At 38.9% G+C, this 21,785-nt stretch overlaps 1 protein-coding gene and 1 long non-coding RNA gene across 4 annotated transcripts in view; one reads left to right on the forward strand and one right to left on the reverse strand.

Moving 5' to 3' along the window:
* The window catches only part of PELI2 (pellino E3 ubiquitin protein ligase family member 2), a 171,307-nt gene extending 160,225 nt beyond the window's left edge, over positions 1–11,082 (forward strand). For both annotated transcript variants that reach the window (XM_032482091.1, XM_032482092.1), the window contains exons 4-6: positions 1,207–1,404; positions 2,965–3,153; positions 6,145–11,082. In XM_032482091.1, the coding sequence (XP_032337982.1) occupies positions 1,207–1,404; positions 2,965–3,153; positions 6,145–6,711 (954 nt within the window). In that variant the 3' untranslated portion in view covers positions 6,712–11,082. The remainder of the gene's footprint in view (positions 1–1,206; positions 1,405–2,964; positions 3,154–6,144) is intronic.
* LOC106729122 overlaps positions 717–21,785 on the reverse strand; it is a 79,896-nt gene continuing 58,827 nt past the window's right edge. For both annotated transcript variants that reach the window (XR_004320719.1, XR_001365453.2), the window contains 5 exons: positions 4,500–5,656; positions 3,998–4,151; positions 2,943–3,130; positions 1,979–2,158; positions 717–873 (listed from right to left, as the gene is read on the reverse strand). This is a non-coding gene — a long non-coding RNA (uncharacterized LOC106729122). The remainder of the gene's footprint in view (positions 874–1,978; positions 2,159–2,942; positions 3,131–3,997; positions 4,152–4,499; positions 5,657–21,785) is intronic.

The following is a 21,785-nucleotide window of genomic DNA, read 5'->3' on the forward strand; positions in this document are numbered from 1 at the left end:
TGAGATTTACAAAAGAAATTTAGTAATACTGTTCCAGGAAGCAGGCAGACCTAAACAATACAAGATATATATGTATTTATATATTTATATTTATTATACCTTTATTCATTTGGATAAAAATACTATTACATTGCTTATGTTTAAGATAGACTTTTGAGATTAGGGTAAAGATACCTGGGAAATTGAGTTTCGGGGCCTTTTATGACTCATCTAGGGGCTCTGTGTGTTCCTTCCACTGACAGCTTCAGAACCAAAGTCGCTGTTGTTAGGACATTAAATCATATTTAACAAGAAATGATTAATTTACGTATAAATTAATTTAAGAAGTCTCTTTGGCATATATAACATTTACCACTGTTTTCCAATTAGAGATTAGACGTTTTAATGTTTTGTCTTGAGGATTTCCTTATTTGCAAACTCTTGAGGATTTCCTTATTTGCAAACAAATACTTCCCAGTCCACAGGACACGGCAGTACCTATCTTATTTAGATTTATTGACTATGAAAAGCCTTGTTAGAACTCTAAGGTCATGCTCATGAAATATATTTTTTCTGGCAGCATTTAAACTTACCAAGGAAAGAAAACCAATAAAGTATTACTAACAGCTTTTTAGACTTTCCCAAAAGTTCTTTAAAAATCCAAAATTGAAATGTTAAGCCCAGCTTTTTAAACCTTTGGGCTGACTTGTGTAGCCTTTTACACCACTGTCATGTGCACTGGGTCGCTCTGTCTGGGCTGGGGCTGTCCTTGTTCCGTGTTGTGAGGCTGGTGGAGTCACTTAGTAGGGAAAACCAGTCCCTGGTGCTGGGTAAGAATGGGGGAAATAATTCTTTTGTTTGCTGGCTTCCTTTAAAATCTCGCTTTTTTTCTACCTAAAAATACAAAAAACAAAACAAAACAAAAAAAGTGATTTGCTGTGGAAGTAGTTAAGTAATGTTTCTACTTGATCCAAGATACACCTCTTTGGGATGAGATCTATTTTTTTCCAGAAAAGAAAATTGAGCTTTTCTCTTAATATTTAAAATCTGATGGTTGGTTACCATAATATTTCCCTTAAACAAGAAAGGAACAGAACTGAAGATTTTTCCATTAAATTCTGACCTTCATAATGGAGATAATGAATGTTAAAAGGATCCTGAACACTTGTTTTATGTGAACAAAATATATTTTTCAAGTGAATCATGAGTATAATTTGGTTTATTTAGGTGGGCAGATCGACAGAAAGCCCTATTGACTTCGTCGTTACAGACACAATTTCTGGCAGTCAGAACAATGACGAAGCCCAAATTACACAAAGCACCATATCCAGGTTTGCCTGCAGGATAGTCTGTGACAGGAATGAACCTTACACAGCACGAATATTTGCAGCCGGATTTGACTCTTCCAAAAACATATTTCTTGGAGTAAGTACTATTAATAAGTATGTTATTTCTAGAAAAACACCTGTTATCATATATAACATTTAACTGTGGCCAAAAAAATTTGCTCTGCACAGTACTTCTGGCTAGATTTTGAGATTTTAGTTTTCAGATGGACAGCTTGAAAAGCTGTTACTAAAGTCTGAAAGGAATTATCTATCATTACTTGTTCTTTGTTATAGCTGCTATATTAATTATAATGTATAATATTACTTTTAAAAGTATATATATTAACATATATAATGTATTTATGGTAGATTTAAGGGGGTTTATTTCAGAAGGGAAAAAAACAGATCTAGATAATTGAGGTTCAGAAGAAAATGTTCATTCATTTGTTCAAAAAACTTAGTGTTTGCTCTTTTCCATTTTGGGTGTTATAAATGTGACATCACAGAGAACAAAACAGATTAAAAGTCTCTGCCTTCATAGGATTTCCATGTAAATAAAACCCCAAAGTTTTAGTGAATATCCAGTTTAGTCCCTATTTGAGTCAGGATATTTTTGCAGGGGGAAAAAAAACCCACAACTCGAAATGGTCTAAACGGTAATAAAAACATACCATCCTGTGTTACAGGAAGTGCCAAGGAAGGCCAGCAGCAGGGTGGCTGGTGTGGTGGTTCACGACATCTAGGAAGCCAGGTTCACTCTGTCTTGCCCTCTGCTTCTGGGCACATCACCTGCCTCAGACAAGGTCTTGGTGTGGGTGAGCTGGTTCCTGCGTTTAGCGTGACCACTTCAGCTGAAAAGGAGGCAGCAAAGGCAGTTTATTCTCCTTTTAAAGAGCAGAACAAAGAACCCTTTCCATGAAGCCTCCCCGAAGCCTTGCTCAGGGCTCATTGGCCAGAACTCAGTCACATGCCCACCCCTGAACCAGTCATTGGCAAGGGGTCTAGGATGCTCATCACTGGCTTATCCTAATCAGATTTACCCCTGAGTCATGGGAACAATATCTGGCTCTGTCCCCAGGGAAGAAATCTCTGTGGCCAGGCGTCCGAGAGGCTCTTTCGTGCCATCACGTCCTGCTGCTTGTGCCCGCCACCCTTGATGACACAAACACTGATTCGTATGAAAACAAAACAGTGGCCACAACTTGTTGGCTTAAACATATAAAATTTCCAAATATATTAAGAAAATTTTTTTCCTCTTCCTACTAGTACTTCCCTGCTGAGTTCACATAAAGCATTTTTAGATAATAGGATGAAAGCCCTGCACAGACAGAACTGAAGAATACATACTAGACTCCTGAAAGCACCTGGGGCAGGGTGGGGTTAAAAAAAGAACCTCTGAGTGAGAGGCCCAGGCCTCAGGTTTTGTTTTTTAAGTGCCCGAGATAAATACGTATATCCAGCAATAAATCACTTACCCATTTTTGCCTTTCTTTCATTGTCAGATTCATTGCATATTTTACCCGTCTGATATTATTAGCTTTAAGTAGGAAATGAAAATTCCTCAGTTGCCTCTTCTCTGCCCCTATCCAATATTTTAAAGAGATTCCAGAATCCCTTCGTGTTGAACATAATAACCTTGCACAATTTTTCTCTCCAGGAAAAGGCAGCAAAATGGAAAAACCCCGATGGCCACATGGATGGGCTCACGACAAATGGCGTCCTGGTGATGCATCCCAGAGGGGGCTTCACAGAGGAGTCCCAGCCCGGCATCTGGCGCGAGATCTCCGTCTGTGGGGACGTGTACACCTTGCGAGAGACCAGGTCTGCGCAGCAGAGGGGAAAGCTGGTGAGTGGACTTCACTCTACAAAAAGCTGTCATTTTCCTCCCCTGAAATTCAGAACCTGTGCACTGGTCCAGGGGCTGCTGGGAATGGGAGTTCTCTGAGAGGGAAAGGGGCTTATTTCCTGTCATGGTTATTTTCTTCCACCATGGGCAAAGCTTAGTCTTTTGCTCCTAACTTCCTTAAGTGCATGATCTTATATACTCCCCCACAGAATTCTGCTGAAGTTCACTTCAGGAAGAATTAAGCTTATTTTTAGTGTAAAACTTCACTCATTTAGTCTTGGATTGCTTAGGATTTTTCTAATTAGTGAAAATTATGAATTACAGAATTATTTACTAGACTTCCTGGAACTAAAAGATAATTAAGTTAGCCTTTTTTTTTTTCTTGAGATCGTATTTAGAAATTAATTCATAATCCCCTATGTAATTCACCAAAGTCATAGTTACAGCTTTTTAGTTGAAATAGTTCATACAGTACATTGGACCTGGCATGTAATATTTTTCCTATAAACATTACTGCTTCTCCCAAATGCCCTAAAACTGTTGTGTTTTTAACCTTTCTTCTAAGGACAATAATTATAATACCTTAAATGGGAAGCTTTGGCTTTTGATCTTGCTGTAGCTGTGGGGCACAGCACTAAAAGGTTCCTAATAAAATTTCCACTCCAGTACTTTTAATTAATTGTTAGGTAGAAGCTAGAACAAGAGAGAATAATTTTTTTTTCCCCAAACCACCATAGGAAAAAATATAAGGAATAGAGGATGTGGGCTAGTGTTTTTCGGAGAGAAGGATGATAACCAGGTATTTCTCAGCTGGAAAAGGAAGATGGGGAACTGTCTTACTAACCTGGTTTGCTCTTCTCTGCTGGATGTTTGCTTTTAGGGAATTGTTATTTTTATGTCTAGTTGGCACTGTCGTTCAGCTCCAGGCACAGCCTCTGCATTTTAGGATAAAGCCCAGTCTTGAAGCATCAGGGCTGAGTCAATATGAGACGTATTTTCTAAGAAAGGCCAAGCAAATTCAATAAGTTTTGTTAAAACAGTTTTCAAGAGATTGTAAATAGGGAAGAGAATAACTTTTTGGTTTTGATCATAGGGTAATTTTTCCACAAAACCGACCTAGGTTGGGCCTCATAACTAATCTTTATAACAGTAAAACGTCAACATACTTTTGCTGGGCGCAGGTGCTGTATTCACATTTTAGACATTAGCTCATTTAATCTGCACAGCAGCCTCACCGGGGAAGTGGAATTTTCCCCATTTTGTGGATGAGGAAGGTATGGCACGGAGACGTTGAGTATGTCCAGTCACAGAATCAGAAAGCAGCTGCAGGTGGGATTGCAACTCACGTGCTCCTGTCTGAGGGTCTGAATGTGGTACCATTTTGTTGGGAGTCACGCCTGGCTCTCGCCATCACCAGAGTGTTGCCTCCGTGGGCAGGGAGGTCTGTCCAGGAGGGCACATCACAGGATGAGTTTCTTGCCAACTCTGGTTCACATCTTTTGCTCCCAGATAGAGAAGCACATAGAAATGACAGTAAGAGGGAAAACGGGTTAGAGCTACTGTTTGAACACCGCTTACCAGCTCTGTGGGAGAACTGACCTCTGTGCCTGGCTTCACACCCATGTAACTAATAATGCTAGTCCGTATCCTTTGGGACTATTGTAAGAAATAAGTCAGGACTGGAGCATGTTGTACACAGAACAGTCCATAATTGGTTGCCATGACTAAGCAGGAGCTAGGAGCTGGGAATCCAGCAGTGAACAGGATGCCCAAAGCTCTGCCCTTGGATTGTAAAGTCTGGAAAAGGTCAAAGGTGAGGCAACAAATCATTAGGATAAGACTGTTTACCGAGAACTGCCCTATAGGAAAGATAAAGTTTGTTCAACAGCATGACCACCACCAAACTCCAGTTTCTTCCCACACCAGAATTCTTTACACATAGCTACCTGTGGGGATGAGACCTCCTCTGAGGATCACCTGTCAGGAAGGGAAGGGAGCCTCTGGACACCTGACGGAAGGGGAGACCAGGAGGTGCTTGGTGTGGCCGAGGGGCAGGGAGGGAGCTGCAGCAGACTTAAAAGGCTATTCAAAAGGGGTCACCATGTTTTTCCTGTACAGTATTACAGTTTATCAGTTTGCTAGGTTTTTAACTTTTCTACTGGGAAAGGACTGCTTTTGTCATTAAAGGACAACTTCCAGGTGGAATACCATCCAAGAGAGCCCTGAGTGATGAGTGGGAGTTGGTCAGGCCCGAGGGGCAGACTAGGGGCAGGTGAGCCATGGCAGAGAATTCTAGGCGGAGGTCACTCACGCGCATGCCCATGGGCAGTTCAGATGGTGCACGTAGAGCAAGGAGCACAGTGGTCAGGTTCCTTCGGGCCATGTCTAATTGTGCTTCTCGTCAGCTGTTAATCAGTCTTGAAAGCACTTGGTGCATAGCACAGCCACCCTTTTAAATGATGTTCCGAAGCTAGCAGTGAATGCTTCTGCTCCTGCTCCAGACCTTAGGAATGCCAGATAAATAGTGGAGTAAGTGAAGATCAGGGACCCCAGGAGATGCTGGGGCCACTGCAGTATTTCATGCAGGTCCCACGAGGGTCTTCTGGATCGGCTCTGGTTGAAATGAGTACTAGTCTTCACCAGATGGACTGGCACGACCTCTCCTGTCCCTTATGAGGTCAAGGAGTAATTGTGTTGTTGACTCAAGGAATAGGAGATTTAGAATAACCACTATATCAACTGAACCTGTAAAGTAGATGTCTGTGCTTAGGGCTTTGTGTGTGTATAGCATCTATGATTTCTACCCAGTGTTCAGCTGAGGAAAGGGAGGCTCAGTTACCCACCCCCCAGTCCTGTCTTTCAGGGAGGCAGTGGGATAAACTGTGCCCCTGTTTATTTCCCTAACAGTGATCTTTGGTTATTTTGAGAGGAAGTGATGTTAGCGTGATTGGCCGAATTTTGCTGTTCAAAGGCCTGTCCAACTTGCCATAGGTGGAAAGTGAGACCAACGTCCTGCAGGACGGCTCCCTCATCGACCTGTGCGGGGCCACACTCCTCTGGAGAACGGCCGACGGCCTCTTTCACACCCCAACGCAGAAGCACATCGAGGCCCTCCGACAAGAGATCAACGCTGCGCGGCCGCAGTGTCCGGTGGGGCTCAACACCTTGGCCTTCCCCAGCATCAACAGGAAGGAGGTGGTGGAGGAGAAGCAGCCCTGGGCCTACCTCAGCTGCGGCCACGTGCACGGCTACCACGACTGGGGCCATCGGAGCGACACAGAGGCCAATGAGCGGGAGTGTCCCATGTGCAGAACTGTGGGCCCCTACGTGCCGCTCTGGCTGGGCTGCGAGGCGGGCTTTTATGTGGACGCGGGGCCGCCCACTCACGCTTTCACCCCTTGTGGACACGTGTGCTCAGAGAAGTCTGCCAAATATTGGTCTCAGATCCCGCTGCCTCACGGAACGCACGCATTTCATGCCGCCTGCCCTTTCTGCGCCACACAGCTGGTTGGGGAGCAGAACTGCATCAAATTAATTTTCCAGGGTCCCGTTGACTGATAACCTCAACAGCCATCTGCGACTTTATTAACAAGTTACTGTGAAGATTTTGCCACTAACTCTAGATTTTACCTTTTTTATAATGCCATTTATTAAGGGGAGGGGGTGTCCTGAGGCTGGGAGAAAAAAGGGGCACAGTGATGAGACATGCCAGGAGTTGGAGAACAGTGGTGTGCTGCATGCTCAGAACAGCAGCATCGTCATTGAAGTCTGCTTGATTAAAACCATGATACCTTTGTAACATTTGGATTTAAAATGCCATGCTTTAATTTTAACCTTGGGTTTTTTAAACAGGTTTTCCTAGTGAAACTTGGACAGGACTTTAAATCCTATCTTACAAACGTAGAAGAAATTTATTCAAAAGTTGTTGGCTTTTAATTGCGACCTTCAGTGCTGCGTGGCATAGGTGTGAGACTTGCTGTGCCTGGAAAATACTTGATACAGGTTAGACTCTGACCAGATACCAAAGGGGCGGCTCTGTAAGATGTTGGGGGACAGGAGACCTTAGGCACAGGTGTCTGTTTTGAATCTGGGGCTTTTTTCTAATTTTTGTTTTGAGGGAAGGGAATATCCATATGTTATCATGTTTTTTTTTTTTAAACTTCAGTGGGATTCAATTACGTTATACAGACATTCATCAAATAACTTGGCATTTCAAATGAAGAATTTTCCGTAACTTTGTAGTCTGCCTTTTGTTATTTTGGTCTAGTATGGTCTGTCCCCGAGACTCATCTTGCATGGCCAGAACTGTTTGGTTGATTAAAATGTGGTAACTCTTAAAAAACCATTAACTGAGGGTGATTATTGCAGCAGTAAACCTGGCCCAGGTAAGATAATATGAAGCTTATTTGCTTACTGAATTATTTAAGAGTGATTAAAAATAAGAGTTTACTTTTTAAAACCACTTGTTGGGATTTCCTAAGTTTTCTTTTTTCTTCCTTAAGAAAGCCAAAATTCTGTGAGCCTAAAAGCAGCAAATCACGATACAGCCACTTTTGTTCACTCCCTTTCTGCCATCTGTCACCTTCCCTTGCAGCTTATGGAGCCCTGTGAGTTTTGAAAATGTTTGCAAATCAAACTAAATTTAAATGTGATCATTAGATATACACAACACCAAGTGGTACATCTGCAGAGATCATTTGAAATTCCTGATTTCAAGAGAGTAAATGAGTGTTTATTGAGGAATAGTTAAATCAGAATTTCATATGAGCATCACCATCCCTCCCTGTTAGTTTCATTTCATTTTGAGTAATAACTCAATAACTCTTGGGTGTTCATTCTCTGTGCTGGGTACCGGTGTATCACTGTTCCCAGGATGTAAAGATCCTTTAGGACATGTGACCACCAGAGCTGGCTGGGATGAAATCAATTCCTGCCACATGGAGAGAATATTTATTTAAATTAACATGCTCTTAAATTGACCGTTGCAGATTTGTGCTCCATTTTTTAACCTTTGTAAAGATGTGTGATTTATATGATCCTAATATACTGTATTCCTATTTGGTTTTTCCATGGTTTGCCTATGCAAATATTTTGCCTGTTTTCAATTGTTCTAATCCATTTTGAAAGTCCTGTTCCATAACGTGACAATACCTATCAGTCTTCATTGCTGCTGCTTAAGTTGACTTAATATATAAAAAGTTCAGCTTTCAAACAGCTTTACTTTTCAGTGGAGATTACTGTTTATGAAGAGGCATTTTGTTTTGCGAACTTTTAAGTGATGTGAGAAATCCAACAGCAGTCCTCTTATTGGACTCTATTCTGTATAGCTTGCTCGACCTGCAAAGAAAACAATGAATTTGCCTAGAATATATCAAATGCCTTTTGATGTAGCCGGTCTCCAGTGATCAGCCTTCATGGACAGTGTCTTTTCAGTCTGTGCCGCTCCAGGCTCCACAAAATGATGGAGAGAGCACGTGGTCCCTCTTCTTGCTCTATGGCTTGAAGGTAAGGTTTGAGGAGTCTTGATACCCTAAAAGCATCTTGTAAATAAACAGTCTTGCATCTAGAAAGGCTGGATTTTACCTATCAGAAACGTTTTTCTCCAGAAAGTTACCATCTGATATAAATTTCCTATTTCAAGGACTATAGTATTTCAAGATCTAGTAGTTCTACGTGCAACATACGCCCCCAAATAAAGTTACCTTCCAACCTGAAAAGTTTGACGTTTAGTGAACTTGGGTACTAAATTCCAAGCTCTGGGAACAGGTAACCGTGATCTGCCCTGTTAGCGCCACACCTTTTCCTCTGACTTCCAGGTGAGGCCCCTCCCGAGGCTGCAGAAGGAAGCCAGGCTCATCTCGGCCACTTCCAGTAAGATCTTCCTATTACTTGGGCTAATGAGATTTTTCCAGAGTTGAGAGCAATTTCGTTTGTGAGAATAAAGAACTGCAGCTCACCAGAGTAGAGTAATACAGTTCAGGAAAGGTAACTTCTTAGAGGTCACACCCGTTCTTACGTCTTCAAGGGCGGTCCCACTCCCCAGGTGTAAACATAGGAAATCGCAGACCAGTCATCCTGATCTTGGCCTGATTGAAACGCCTTTTGTGAATAAGTTTCCAGAAAAGCCCCAGTGATGTATTCCCACAGGTTTTTTTTTTTAAGTTGTTTATGTCCGTTTGCTATTTAAAAAAAAAAAAAATTCAGAGTGAATGGAATACAACTCTGAATATTTTTCTAGTCTGGAATTTTTTTTATTATTACTAATCGGTGCTGCCAGGCCATGCATGCTGCAACTCAACATTCCCTTATTTGGTTTCGCTTTTTGCAAAAAGGGCTACAGTTCACACTGCAGAGTAAGTATTAAGCTTTCTGGGGTTTTTTTCCCTTCCTGCTGTAGCCCAAAAGAATTAAAATCTTTTAATATAAGTAGAGAGCATATTTATCATTCCTCGATAGTTAATTATAGAGTTTGGTACCTTTGTGCCTCAGGGAAGCCACGTGATATAACTGGTTATAGAATTTCAGGGTTAGGGTTTAAAGAAAGGAGAAAGCCATTGGAAAAATGATGGACTCCATTAAGGAGACTAATGAATCTGGATGCAGAAATATGCCAGGAACTGGCATACACATGATTGTAGTAGAATTTATTTCCAGCATCAATAGGGAAATTATTTTAAGTTATTACATCTATTATAGTAGCAAAGTTGAAAACTTTTTTCTTCATAAAACTTCAATGCTTTATTTTTGCTTACATAAAAAAATTTCAAACCCCTGTCGTTTGAGAGCTCCATGTTATTTGGGCACTTTTGGGGAGTTTAAAAAGGAGCATGTTTTCTCCTTCTCAAGTGTAACACAGGTTACAGAACTGTGACCTACCCACAGATCATTTTGATTAATTTATCTTTTTAAAGCCATTATGCTCGTTGGATTTGCATGAGAGAATATACGATCACAACGTTGTTAATGCTGGCTAAGAAACTAGTTCTCTTCATGCAGTTCTGCCTTGTAAGAGTGGAATTTGTGATAGACAAACCACAGAACCTTGATTTTAAGCTCAAGCCAGCTCTGTTCCCTTGGCTGTAAATCTCACAGCCCCGCAGTTTAGCCTTGGTGGGCTAAGGGTATGAAGTTCCTTCTCCAGCGCTGCAAGTAGAGCACAGCTCTGTTATCTCCTCTTTATGACCAGTCAGAGGCCAGTGAGACGACGCCAGGATCTTTGTAAAAGAATGTAAGCATCATTGAAGCAGTAAAACAAGTTTCAGTATTTCTATTTAGTAAATCTCATATCCCTCTCAAATAAGTTTTCACCCTCATGAAGATTCCCTAGAAGATAAGGAAAAGCAAACACTTTTCCCGTCCTACTTAACTGTTTCTAAACAAACAAAACTGAACTCGATGAAAGGGAAGTTGTTTTTTCAGCTAAGATGACAGATTGTTTCTCTGTATTAAGTAGCCTAGAAGCTAAGAGGGTGGTCATATTCACCATGTATAGTGTTATGAGCAGTTAAATTTTATGGGTATATTTGTAAAACTGTTCTTTTATATTTCATGTCAAATTGAAAAGATTATTTCTTCACTATTGTATCTGTGGAAATACAAGCCATTTTACAGGGAAAATCTTCAAAAACTATTAAACAGATCTTAGTATGTTTGTGAGTCGGTGTCTTCAGACTCTGTGGCTGTCACTGGGTTCCTCAGAACGTTCAGTAGGAAGCTGATACAAAAGTAGACTTGATTTTTCAAACTTCCAAGTTGATCCCAAACAGTTGTGCTGATCATTGTTTTATATTCTGCACAATACATATTTAAATCTGGATTCTGAAAATCTTAAGTTTTTTTATTTAAAAAACTCCATTGGCGTTTATATTTCTTGTGACACTACTGTCAAATAAATCTAACTTCCAGGAGAATTTAACCTGGTTTGTAGAATTAATGGGTGTTCTTCATTATCATTATAGTTATATTGCTACCTTGGTGACAATCTTCATTTACTTTTAACAATATGAGCATTAAATGTAAGCCTCCCAGCCTTAAAGTAGTATGTCTTTCATAAGAAAGGGCATTTGACAATATATTTCTCATCACATTGATATTTAAGAGTCTTAGTATTGTTGAGGCAAACTGATTTTTTTGTTCTCCCCACCAAAAAGTGCACATTTATATTGGCTTTTATTTCACAGTTAACTGTTCTAATACTTTAGCAAATCTAACATGCCATGAATTCCAAGATGCGTTACTATAGAAGAACACAGCCACTTAGAATTGTGAGATAACATCCCGTTTTAAAAAGGTGCCAGGACTATTCAGTGGGGAAAGAAGTGTTTACTACCAAATGGAGCTAGAATAACCAGGTATCCACATGCAAAATAATGAAGTCACACAATATACTCAAAACGGATCAGAGAGCTAAAAGTATAGAACAGAGTAAACCTCTGTGAACTTAGATTAGTCAGTGATTTCTTATACACCAAAAAACACAAGCAACAAAAGAAAAAGGTAAATTGGACTTAAAAATTAAAATGTTTTGTGTATCAAAGGATGCTATCAAGAAAGTAAAAAGACAACCCACAAAAGGGAAGATATTTAGAAGTCATATATCTAATAAGGTAATTGTATCCAGAATATGTAGAGAACTCATAACTCATTGAGAAAAGGACAGATAACCCAGTTAAAAAAATGGTCAGAAGACTTGGATACTTTTCCAGAGAAGATATACAAATGACCAGTAAGCATGGAAAGATTCCCCATTAGGCATCAGAGAAATTCAAGTTAAAACCAATGATATACCACTTTTTACCCACTGTGATGGCTAAAATCAAAGACAGTAATAAGTGTTGACAATATGTTGAAAAACTGGAACCCTCATACAATGTTGGTGGAATTGTAAAATGGCGCAACTACTTTGGAACAATCAGTTTACAGTTCCTTAAAAGGTAAAATATATAGTTACCATGTGACCCAGCATTTTCACTAAGTATGTACCAAAGAGGTCTGTGAAATGGAGCAGGATCCCGCCTGGCCCTCCCAGGGACAAATCCTTTCTGTGTCCCGTTTTCTTGTTTGTAGGAAATAGGCATCATTCAGCCTCCTAAGACCTTCCCTGGGTTCCCAAAGGCAGATTCAAACAGTTGCTAATCAGGGAAGAGAGGGAATGCAGAAACAAAGGAGCAATCAAGAAACAATAGTGCAGTCATGGGGCAGGATCTAGGTTTCTCCTCAAGGATGTATGTAACAATATTATCTTTAAGTTCTGCAGGAACCAAGGGCCCCACCTGGGTGAGGGTGGTAACTTCAAGTTGAGCACAAGAGTCCTGGAACACCCTGTGACCTCACCACCAACCAACCAGAAGAAAGTCACACATCCTGTAGCCGTCACCCCAAATTCTGCTTGTAAAAGCTCAAAAACCATAGGGGAGTTAGGGTTTTTTTGAACATAAGCCTCTCACTTTCCTTGCTCGGCCCTGCAATAAACCTCCCTCTCCTCCAAACAGCAACATTCCAGTTTGGCCTCACTGTGCACTGGGCATACAAATGCATTCAGTAACGGCAATGGCTTCACAACTCTGAATATACTAAAAGCAACTAAATTTTACACTTCAAAGGGATGACTTTTATGGTATGTGAATTACACCTCAAAACTAATTTTAAAAAGATACATAATAAATTCAGAGATGTTAGGTTGTGAAATATGTGCATCCTAGAACTGAAATACTGTATCATACTGTCGTTCAGATAAAAATATTTAGGATCCTCCAATTTTAGCCTACCTTGAGTTTGTTTTCCAGAGTCTTACAACATAGGTCATTCCTATCACATTTCCACTTGCCATTAGATAAACAGACACATAAGCTACTAGAAAGATTACAAGACAACATATCCTTAAGGATCAACTGCCTTTTTTGCTATTAGGATGAAAAAATAGAAATAGAATACTATTTCTGAGAGAAAAGAATAGAATGCTACTTTAAAGAATAGAACACTATTCTGAGGCCTCAAAAATCTACTTTCTTTAAAAAGTATTCTTGAAAACAAAAAAAAATTTATGACCAAGGTAAAAGCCAATAGAGGTCTGTTGTAAAAAATGTAAAACCTGGTTAAGTGTGAAAGTCATAATCCCACCACCCAGAGAGAAACAGTTAATATTTGGACATATATCTTTTCTAAACTTAAATGAATTTTTAATCATGACTTCATTTGCATTCTTATTTTGAGTTATTTAATTACAAAGACTTTTTAGTGTAAATTAGGAAATGTGGCTTTGGGACAAGAGGGGAAAAAGGTGACTTGTATGTCTATAATGCGTTTCTCAGTAAACAGCTGCAGAAGGAAGTTCTCTCTCCCAGAGAAACAAAATGTGTCCAAGGCTGGCAAAATGAGGCCATAGCGGTTATGGCTGACAAAGCTGTAAGCCTGAGAAAGCTGTTTTCAAACTGTTGTGTCCTACTTAACACCAATGGGACATGCATTGGAATGCCCAAAGAGATTGTTCGGAAGCATCACTTCCTTATCTTCTAAACAGGTTCTAGCTGAAGAATATCAAGGCTATTCTTACTGGAATAAGAGGTATAATGGACTCTTTTTGGCCTAATTCCAGGTTCAAGTTGAGCTTACATCACAGTGCCCTAAGGTGTTTGCTTAAATGCAGATTCCTTAGTCCCCTCAACAGAGGCTGATGTTCTAGTTCAAGGTCTTTCCAGGAATTTACACTTGACAACCTTGATGACTCTGCAGGTGATCCATGTTCCATGCTTTGAGAAATTCTTCAACTAAATGACTGTATTAATTCTATGCCTCTGTGGTACAGTAACTAATACCCCATTGTGCTCATTGGTTTTGGCTGACCCAACATGGTTTCCTGGGAACTTGAGGTATATGGCCCCACATGGAGATGGGAGTGGATAGCCTAACCAGTCACGTGTTCTTCCTGCCCTGTGATTCTAGCTTCCATTTTCTCTCATGTGAATGGACTTGACTCAACTCCACTGTCTCTTTTCTAAACTTCCATTCCATATCCTTTAGGCTTGATTTCTTAACTTCATACTTTTAACTATTTCCACTTTACAGGGGAAAAAAAATCTCCAAAAATTCTCAAATTAGTTTGAGGAAGTTGAGGGTTAAAGATGAGATTCATATATAATTCTAGGAGCTTGCTGAGTTCTCAGAATTGTTATTTCACATGATGGAAACTTGCAGTGGATCAGTAAACTGGGTGTCATCACAGCACATTTTACAGAATTTGGGTTCCTACCATCTAGTGATGTATTTCTAATAAAACTTGGAAAGGAATCCTTTTTTAATGTCAGAGTTTGCTTCCTGCATACATTCTGGAAGCATTCTGTTTAGATTCACTGGGTTAAATGGATGGACAGCTATTTCCTCATCTACAGTATAGAAGCGGTAATCATAGTTCAGCTCCTTAGAAATGTGGGAGTAACATAATACATGCACTATGGTACATAATAAATACTCAGTAAACAATAGTGGTTTGTATTGTTCCCCTGTGGAGCCCTCCCAGGTACAAATCCTTTCTGTGTCCCATTTCTTGTTTGTAGGAAATAGACTTCATTCAGCCTCCTTGACCTTCCCTGAGTTCCAAAGGGCAGATTCAAACAGTTGCTAATCAGGGAAGTGAGGGAAATAAAGAAGGAACAATCAAGAAACAACAGTGCCATGACAGGGCAGGGTCCTGGTTCCTCTTCAAGGGATATACATAATATCTGAGTTATTCTGCAAGAACTAAGGGTTCCACGTGGGTGGAAGGTGGTAACTTAAGGCAAGCACAAGATTCCTGGAACACCTCACCACCAACCAATCAGAAGAAAGTATGCACACAGTGGATGATAACGAAGACTGGCCCCTCCCCAAATGATTCTCCCTTTAAAACCTTCATGGTCAAGAAGAATCTTCAAAGATGGTTTTTAGACATGAGTCCATCTTCTTCCCAGGTTGCCAACCTCTTGAATAAAGCAAACTTTCCTTTTCTACCATCTTGGAAAGTTTTCCTTTACAAGTTTTATTAGAAATACATCACTAGATACTAGGAACCCAAAGTGATCAGCAGACTTCCTAAGCCACAAATGCCTCTAGACATGGCCCTACCCATCAGAGGTCCAGGACCAAACTTCACTCAGCAGTAGGTAGGGACCAACTCCTTCTGCCAGGAAACCTGCATAAGCCTCTAGTGCAGCCTCATCCCCCAGGGGGCAAATACCAGAAATAAGAAAACAACAATCCCAAGGCCTGTGGAAGGAATGCACGAACACAAGCCAGACTCTACACTGGGACTGGCTGGATCCTGGACCCTGGGTGACAAGAGAGGAGTGTACTGCTGGGAAACATAGGACGTCTCCCACAGAGGGCCACTTCTCCAAGGTCAAAACATATTTAACTAACCTACCTAAAAATACAAATAGAAAAATAGACAATATGAGGCAGCAGAGGAATATCTTCTAGGCCAAAGCACAAGATAAAATCCTAGAAGAAGAAATAAGTGATGAGGTGATAGGCAATTTATCCAAGAAAGAGTTTAGAGTAATGATGGCAAAGATGTTCAAAGAACTTGAAGAGTATAGATGTGCACAGTATGTTTTTAGCAAAAAGTTGGAAAACATAATACCCAAATAGAGTTGAAGAATAGAATTACTAAAATGAATAACACATTAGAAGGAACCAAGAAGAGACTAAATGAGGCAGACGAATGGATCAGTAAGCTAGAAATCACTACTACAGAACAGAACAAAGAAAAAAGAATGAAAAGAAATGAGGATAGTTTAAGAGAACTTTGGGACAACATGAAACGCTCTAATATTCACATCATAGGGATCCCAGGAAGAGAAGAGAGACAGAAAGGACTTGAGAAAAATTCTGGAGAGATAATAACCAAAAACTTTCCTAACTTGGGAAAGCAAACAGACATCTAAATTCAGGAAGTGCAGAGAGTTCCACACGTGATCAACCCGAAGAGGAACACACCAAGTCACATAGTAATCAAATGGACAAAAATTAAAGATAAGGGGAAAATATTAACATCAGCAAGAGAAAAGCAATAAATAACATACAGGGGAACTGCCATAAGGTTATCAGCTGATTTTTTAGCAGAAACTCTACAGGCCAGAAGGAAGTGATGAAAGGGAAAAATCTACAACCAATAATACTCTATCCAGCAAGGCTCTTGTTCAGATTTGATGGAGAAGACAAAAGCTTCACAGATAAACAAAAGCTCAAAGAATTCAGCACCACCAAACCAGCTTTACAACAAATGTTAAAGGACCTTCTCTAGTCATCAAACCACAAGAAAAGAGAACAAAAAGAAGAGGGGGGGGAAGACCTACAAAAACAAACCCTAAAGAGTTAACAAAATGGCAATAAAAATATATGTATCGATAATTACCTTAAATATAAATAGATTAAATGCCCCAACCAAAAGACAGACTGGTTGAATGGATACAAAAACAAGACCCATTTATATGCTATAAGAGACCCACTTCAGAGCTAGAGACACATGCAGGCTGAAAGTAAGGGATGGAAAAAGATATTCCATGCAAACAGAGGCCAAAAGAAAGCTGGAATAGCAATACTTAAACAAAACAGATTTTAAAATAAAGACTGTTATCAGAGACAAAGAAGGATACTACATAATGCTCAAGGGATCAATCCAAGAAGACGATATAACAACTGTAAATATATATGCATCCAACATAGGAGTACCTCAATATATAAGGCAATTGTTAACAGACATAAAAGGAGAAATCAACAGTAACACAACAATAGTGGGGGAATATAACACCCCACTCACATCAATGGACAGATCATCCAGAAAGAAAATCAATAAGGAAATACAGGCCCTAAATAACACATTAGACCAGATGGACTTAATATCTATAGAGCATTCCATAGGAAAACAAACAGAATACACATTCTTCTCAAGTACATGTGGAGCATTCTCCAGAATCGACCACATGTGGGCTGACAAAGCTAGCCTCAGTATATTTTTAAAAAATTGAAATTATACCAAGCATCATTTCTGACCACAATGCTATAAAGTTAGAAATCAACTACAAGAAAAAAAAAACTGCAAACACATGGAGATTAAACCATCTGCTACTAAACAACCAATGGATCACTGAAGAAATTGAAGAGGAAATCAAAAAATACTTTGAGACAAAGAAAATGAAAACACAATGATCCAAGACCTCTGGGACGCAGCAAAGCAGTTCTCAGGAAAATTTATACCAATACAAGCCTACCTCAGGAAACAAGAAAAATCTCAAGTAGACAACCTAACCTTACACATAAAGCAGCTAGAGGAAGAACAAACGAACCCAAAAGTTAGCAGAAGAAAAGAAATCATACAGATTAGAGCAGAAATAAATGAGAGACTAAAAAAAAAAAAATAGAAATATCAATGAAACTAAAAGTTGGTTCTTTGAAAAGATAAAAAAAATTGATAAACCTTTAGTCAGACTCATCAAGAAAAAAGGGGGGGGCCAGAGGAACCAAGTTAATAAAATCAGAAATGGAAAAGAACTTACATTAATGTCTTAAATGTAAGACAAGACACTATAAACCTCCTAGAAGAAAACATAGGCAAAACATTCTCTGACATATATCTTAGCAATATTCTCCTAGGGCAGCCTACCCAGGCAACAGAAATACGAGCAAAAATAAATAAATGGAACCTAATTAAACTTACAAGCTTTTGCACAGCAAAGGAAACCGTAAGCAAAACAAAATGATAACCTACAAAATGGGAGAAAATATTTGCAAATCATGTGACTGACAAAGGCTTAATTTCCAGAATATGCAAACAGCTCATACAACTTAATAACAACAACAAAACTCCACGAATAACCCAATCCAAAAATGGGAAAAGGACCTAAACAAGCAATTCTCCAGTGAAGACATACAAATGGCCAATAAGGACATGAAAAAATGCTCAATAGCACTAGTTATCAGAGAAATGCAAATCAAAACTACAATGAAGTATCACCTCACACCTGTAGAATGGCCATCATTCAAAAGTCCATGAACGATAAATGCTGGAGAGTGTGTGGAGAAAAGGGAACCCTCCTACACTGCTGGTGGGAATGTAGTTTGGTGCAGCCATTATGGAAAACAGTATGCAGATTCCTTAAAAAACTAAAAATAAACCTACCATTTGATCCAGCAATCCCACTTCTGGGAATATATCTGGAGGGTACTTTAATTCAAAAAGATACATGCACCCCAATGTTCACAGTAGCATTATTTACAATAGCCAAGACATGGAAGCAACCTAAATGTCCATCGGCAAATGACTGCATAAAGAAGCAGTGGTATGTTTATACAATGGAATACTACTCAGCCATAAAAAATAAAATAATGCCATTTGCAGCAACATGGATGGACCCAGAGATCATCATGCTAAGTGAAGTAAGCCAGAAAGAGAAAGAAAATACCATATGATATTATTCATATGTGCAATCCAAAAAAAAAAAAAAAAGACACTATGAACTCATCAACAAAACAGAAACAGACTCACAGACATAGTAAACAATCTTATGGTTACCAGGGAAAGGGATGGGAAGGAATAAATTTGGGAGTTTGAGATTTACAAATGTTAGCCACCATATATAAAAATAGATTTTTAAAAAAGTTTCTTCAGTGTATCACAGAGAACTATGTTCAGTATCTTATAATAACCTTTAAAAAAAGTTTCTTCCATATAGCACAGGTAACTATGTTCAATATCTTGCAATAACTTTTAATGAAAAAGAATATGAAAATCAATGTAGGTATGTATATGCATGACTGGGACATTGTGCTGTACACCAGAAATTGACACATCGTAATTCACTGTACTTCAATAAAAAATAATAAAATAAAAAATTAAATAAAATAAAAGTGAAGTTATAACCAATACCACAGAAAAACAAAGGATCATAAGAGGATATGAGCAACTATACACCAACAAAAAGGACAATGTAGAAGAAGTGGACAATTGCTGAGAAAGGTACAATTTGCCAACACTGAACCAGGAAGAAATAAGACAGTATGAATAGACCAATTACCAATACTGAAATTGAATCAGTAATTTAAAAACTGCCAACAAATGAAAGTCCAGGACCAGATGGCTTCACAAGTGAATTCTACCAAACATTTAGAGAAGAGTTTACACCTATCCTTCTCAAACTATTCCAAAAAATTGCAGAGGAAGACTTCCAAACTCATTATATGAGGACATCATCACCCTGATACCAAAACTAGACAAAGATATCACAAAAAAAGAAAATTACAGGCTGATATCACTTATGAATATAATTGCAAAAATCATCAACAAAATACTAGCAAATTGACTTCAACAATGCATTAGAAGGATCATACACCATGGTCAAATGGGATTTATCCCAGGGATGCAGGGATTTTTCAATATCCACAAATCAATTGATGTGATACACCAGATTAACAAACTGAAGAATAAAAACCATATATTGTCTCAATAGATGCAGAAAAAGCTTTGATAAAATTCAACATCCATTTATGATAAAAACTCCAGAAAGTGGGCACAGACAGAACATACCTCAACATAATAAAGGTCATATATGACACATCCACAGCTAACATCATACTTAATGGGGCAAAGCTGAAAGTATTTCCTCTAAGATCAAGAACAAGACAAGGATGCCCACTCTCACCACTTTTATTCAACATAGTTTTGGAAGTCCTAGCCATAGCTATCAGAGAAGAAAAAGAAGTAAAAGGAATGTAAATTGGAAATGAAGAAGTAAAACTGTCACTGTTTGCAAATGGCATGATACTATACACAGAAAACCCTAAAGAAGCGACCAGAAAACTACAAGAACTCATCAATGAATCTGGTAAAGTTGCAGGATACAAAATTAATATACAGAAATCAGTTGCATTTCTATACACTAACAGTGAAATAGTAGAAAAAAAATTAAGGAAACAATACCATTTACTATCACACCAAAAAGAACAGAATACCTAGGAATGAATCTACCCAAGAAGGCAAAAGACCTTTACTCTGAGGGTTGTGGGACACTGATGAGAGAGGTTGAGGACGACATACACAGATGGGGGAATGTACCATGGGGGACTGGGTATTGTTAGGGTGGCCATACTACCCAAGGCAATGTACAAGTTCAGTGCAATCCCTACCAAATTACCAATGACATTTTTCACAGAACTGGAACAAACAATGTTAAGATTTGTATGGAAACACAGAAGACCCCAAATAGCCAAAACAATCTTGAAAAAGAACAGAGCTGGGGAAATCATGATCCCTGACTTCAGACTATATTACAAAGCAACAGTTATCAAAACAGTATGGTACTGGCACAAAAACAGACATATAGATCAATGGAACAGGATAGAAAGTCCAGAAATAAACCCATGCACTTATGGTCAATTAATCTATGACAAAGGAGGCAAGAATGCACAATAGAGAAAAGACAGTTTCTTCAATAAGTCATGCTGGGAAAACCAGACAGCTACTGTAAAAGACTGAAATTAGCACATTCTCTAACACCATATACAAAAATAAAACTTAAACTTAAAATGGATTAAAGACTTAAATGTAAGACCAGATACTATAAAACTCCTAGAGGAAAACACAGGTTGAAAACTCTTATACATAAATCACAGCAACATATATTTTTGAACCAGCTCCTGGAGTAATGGAAATAAAAGCAAAAATAAACAAATGGGATCTAATTTAACTTAAAAGCTTTTTCACAGCTAAGGATACCATCAACAAAAGAAAAAGACAGCCTGCAGAATGGAAGAAAATACTTGCAAATGATGTGACTGACAAGGGACTAATTTCCAAAATATACAAACAGCTCATACACCTTAAAATCAAAGAAATAAACAACCCAATCAAAAAATGGGCAGAAGGCCTAAACAGACATCTCTCCAAAGAAGACAAACAGATGGCCAACAAGCACATGAAAAGATGCTCAATATCATTAATTGTTAAAGAAATGAAAATCAAAACTGTGAGATATCACCTCACACGAGCCAGAGTGGCTATCATTAAAAAGTCTACAAATGATAAATGCTGGAAATGGTGTGGAGAAAACAGAACCCTCCTACACTATTGGTGGGAATGTGGATTGGTGCAGCCACAGTGTAGGACAGTATTGAGATTCCTTAAAAAAATAAAAATAGACTTACTATATGATCCAGCAATCCCACTCTTGGGCATATACCCAGAGAAAATCATAATTTAAAAAGACACATGCACCCCAGTGTTCATAGCAGCACTATTTACAATAGCCAAGACATGGAAACAACCCAAATATCCATCAACAGGTGACTGGATAAAGAACATGTGGGGTGTGTGTATACATACACACACACACACACGCACACACACACACACACACACACACTGAAATACTACTCAGCCATAAAAAAGAATAAAATAATGCCATTTGCAGCAACATGGATGGAACTGGAGATTGTCATTCTAAGTGAAGTAAGCCAAAAAGAGAAAGAAAAATGCCATATGATATCATTTATATGTGGAACCTAAAAAAAAAAGACACTAATGAACTACTTATTACTTATAACTTAGATGACTGATTTCTTGAATATGTATAAGCACACTTGACTGTCCTTTATGATTGGAT

Source organism: Camelus ferus, chromosome 6 (genome assembly GCF_009834535.1).
Source record: "Camelus ferus isolate YT-003-E chromosome 6, BCGSAC_Cfer_1.0, whole genome shotgun sequence".
NCBI lineage: Eukaryota > Metazoa > Chordata > Mammalia > Artiodactyla > Camelidae > Camelus > Camelus ferus.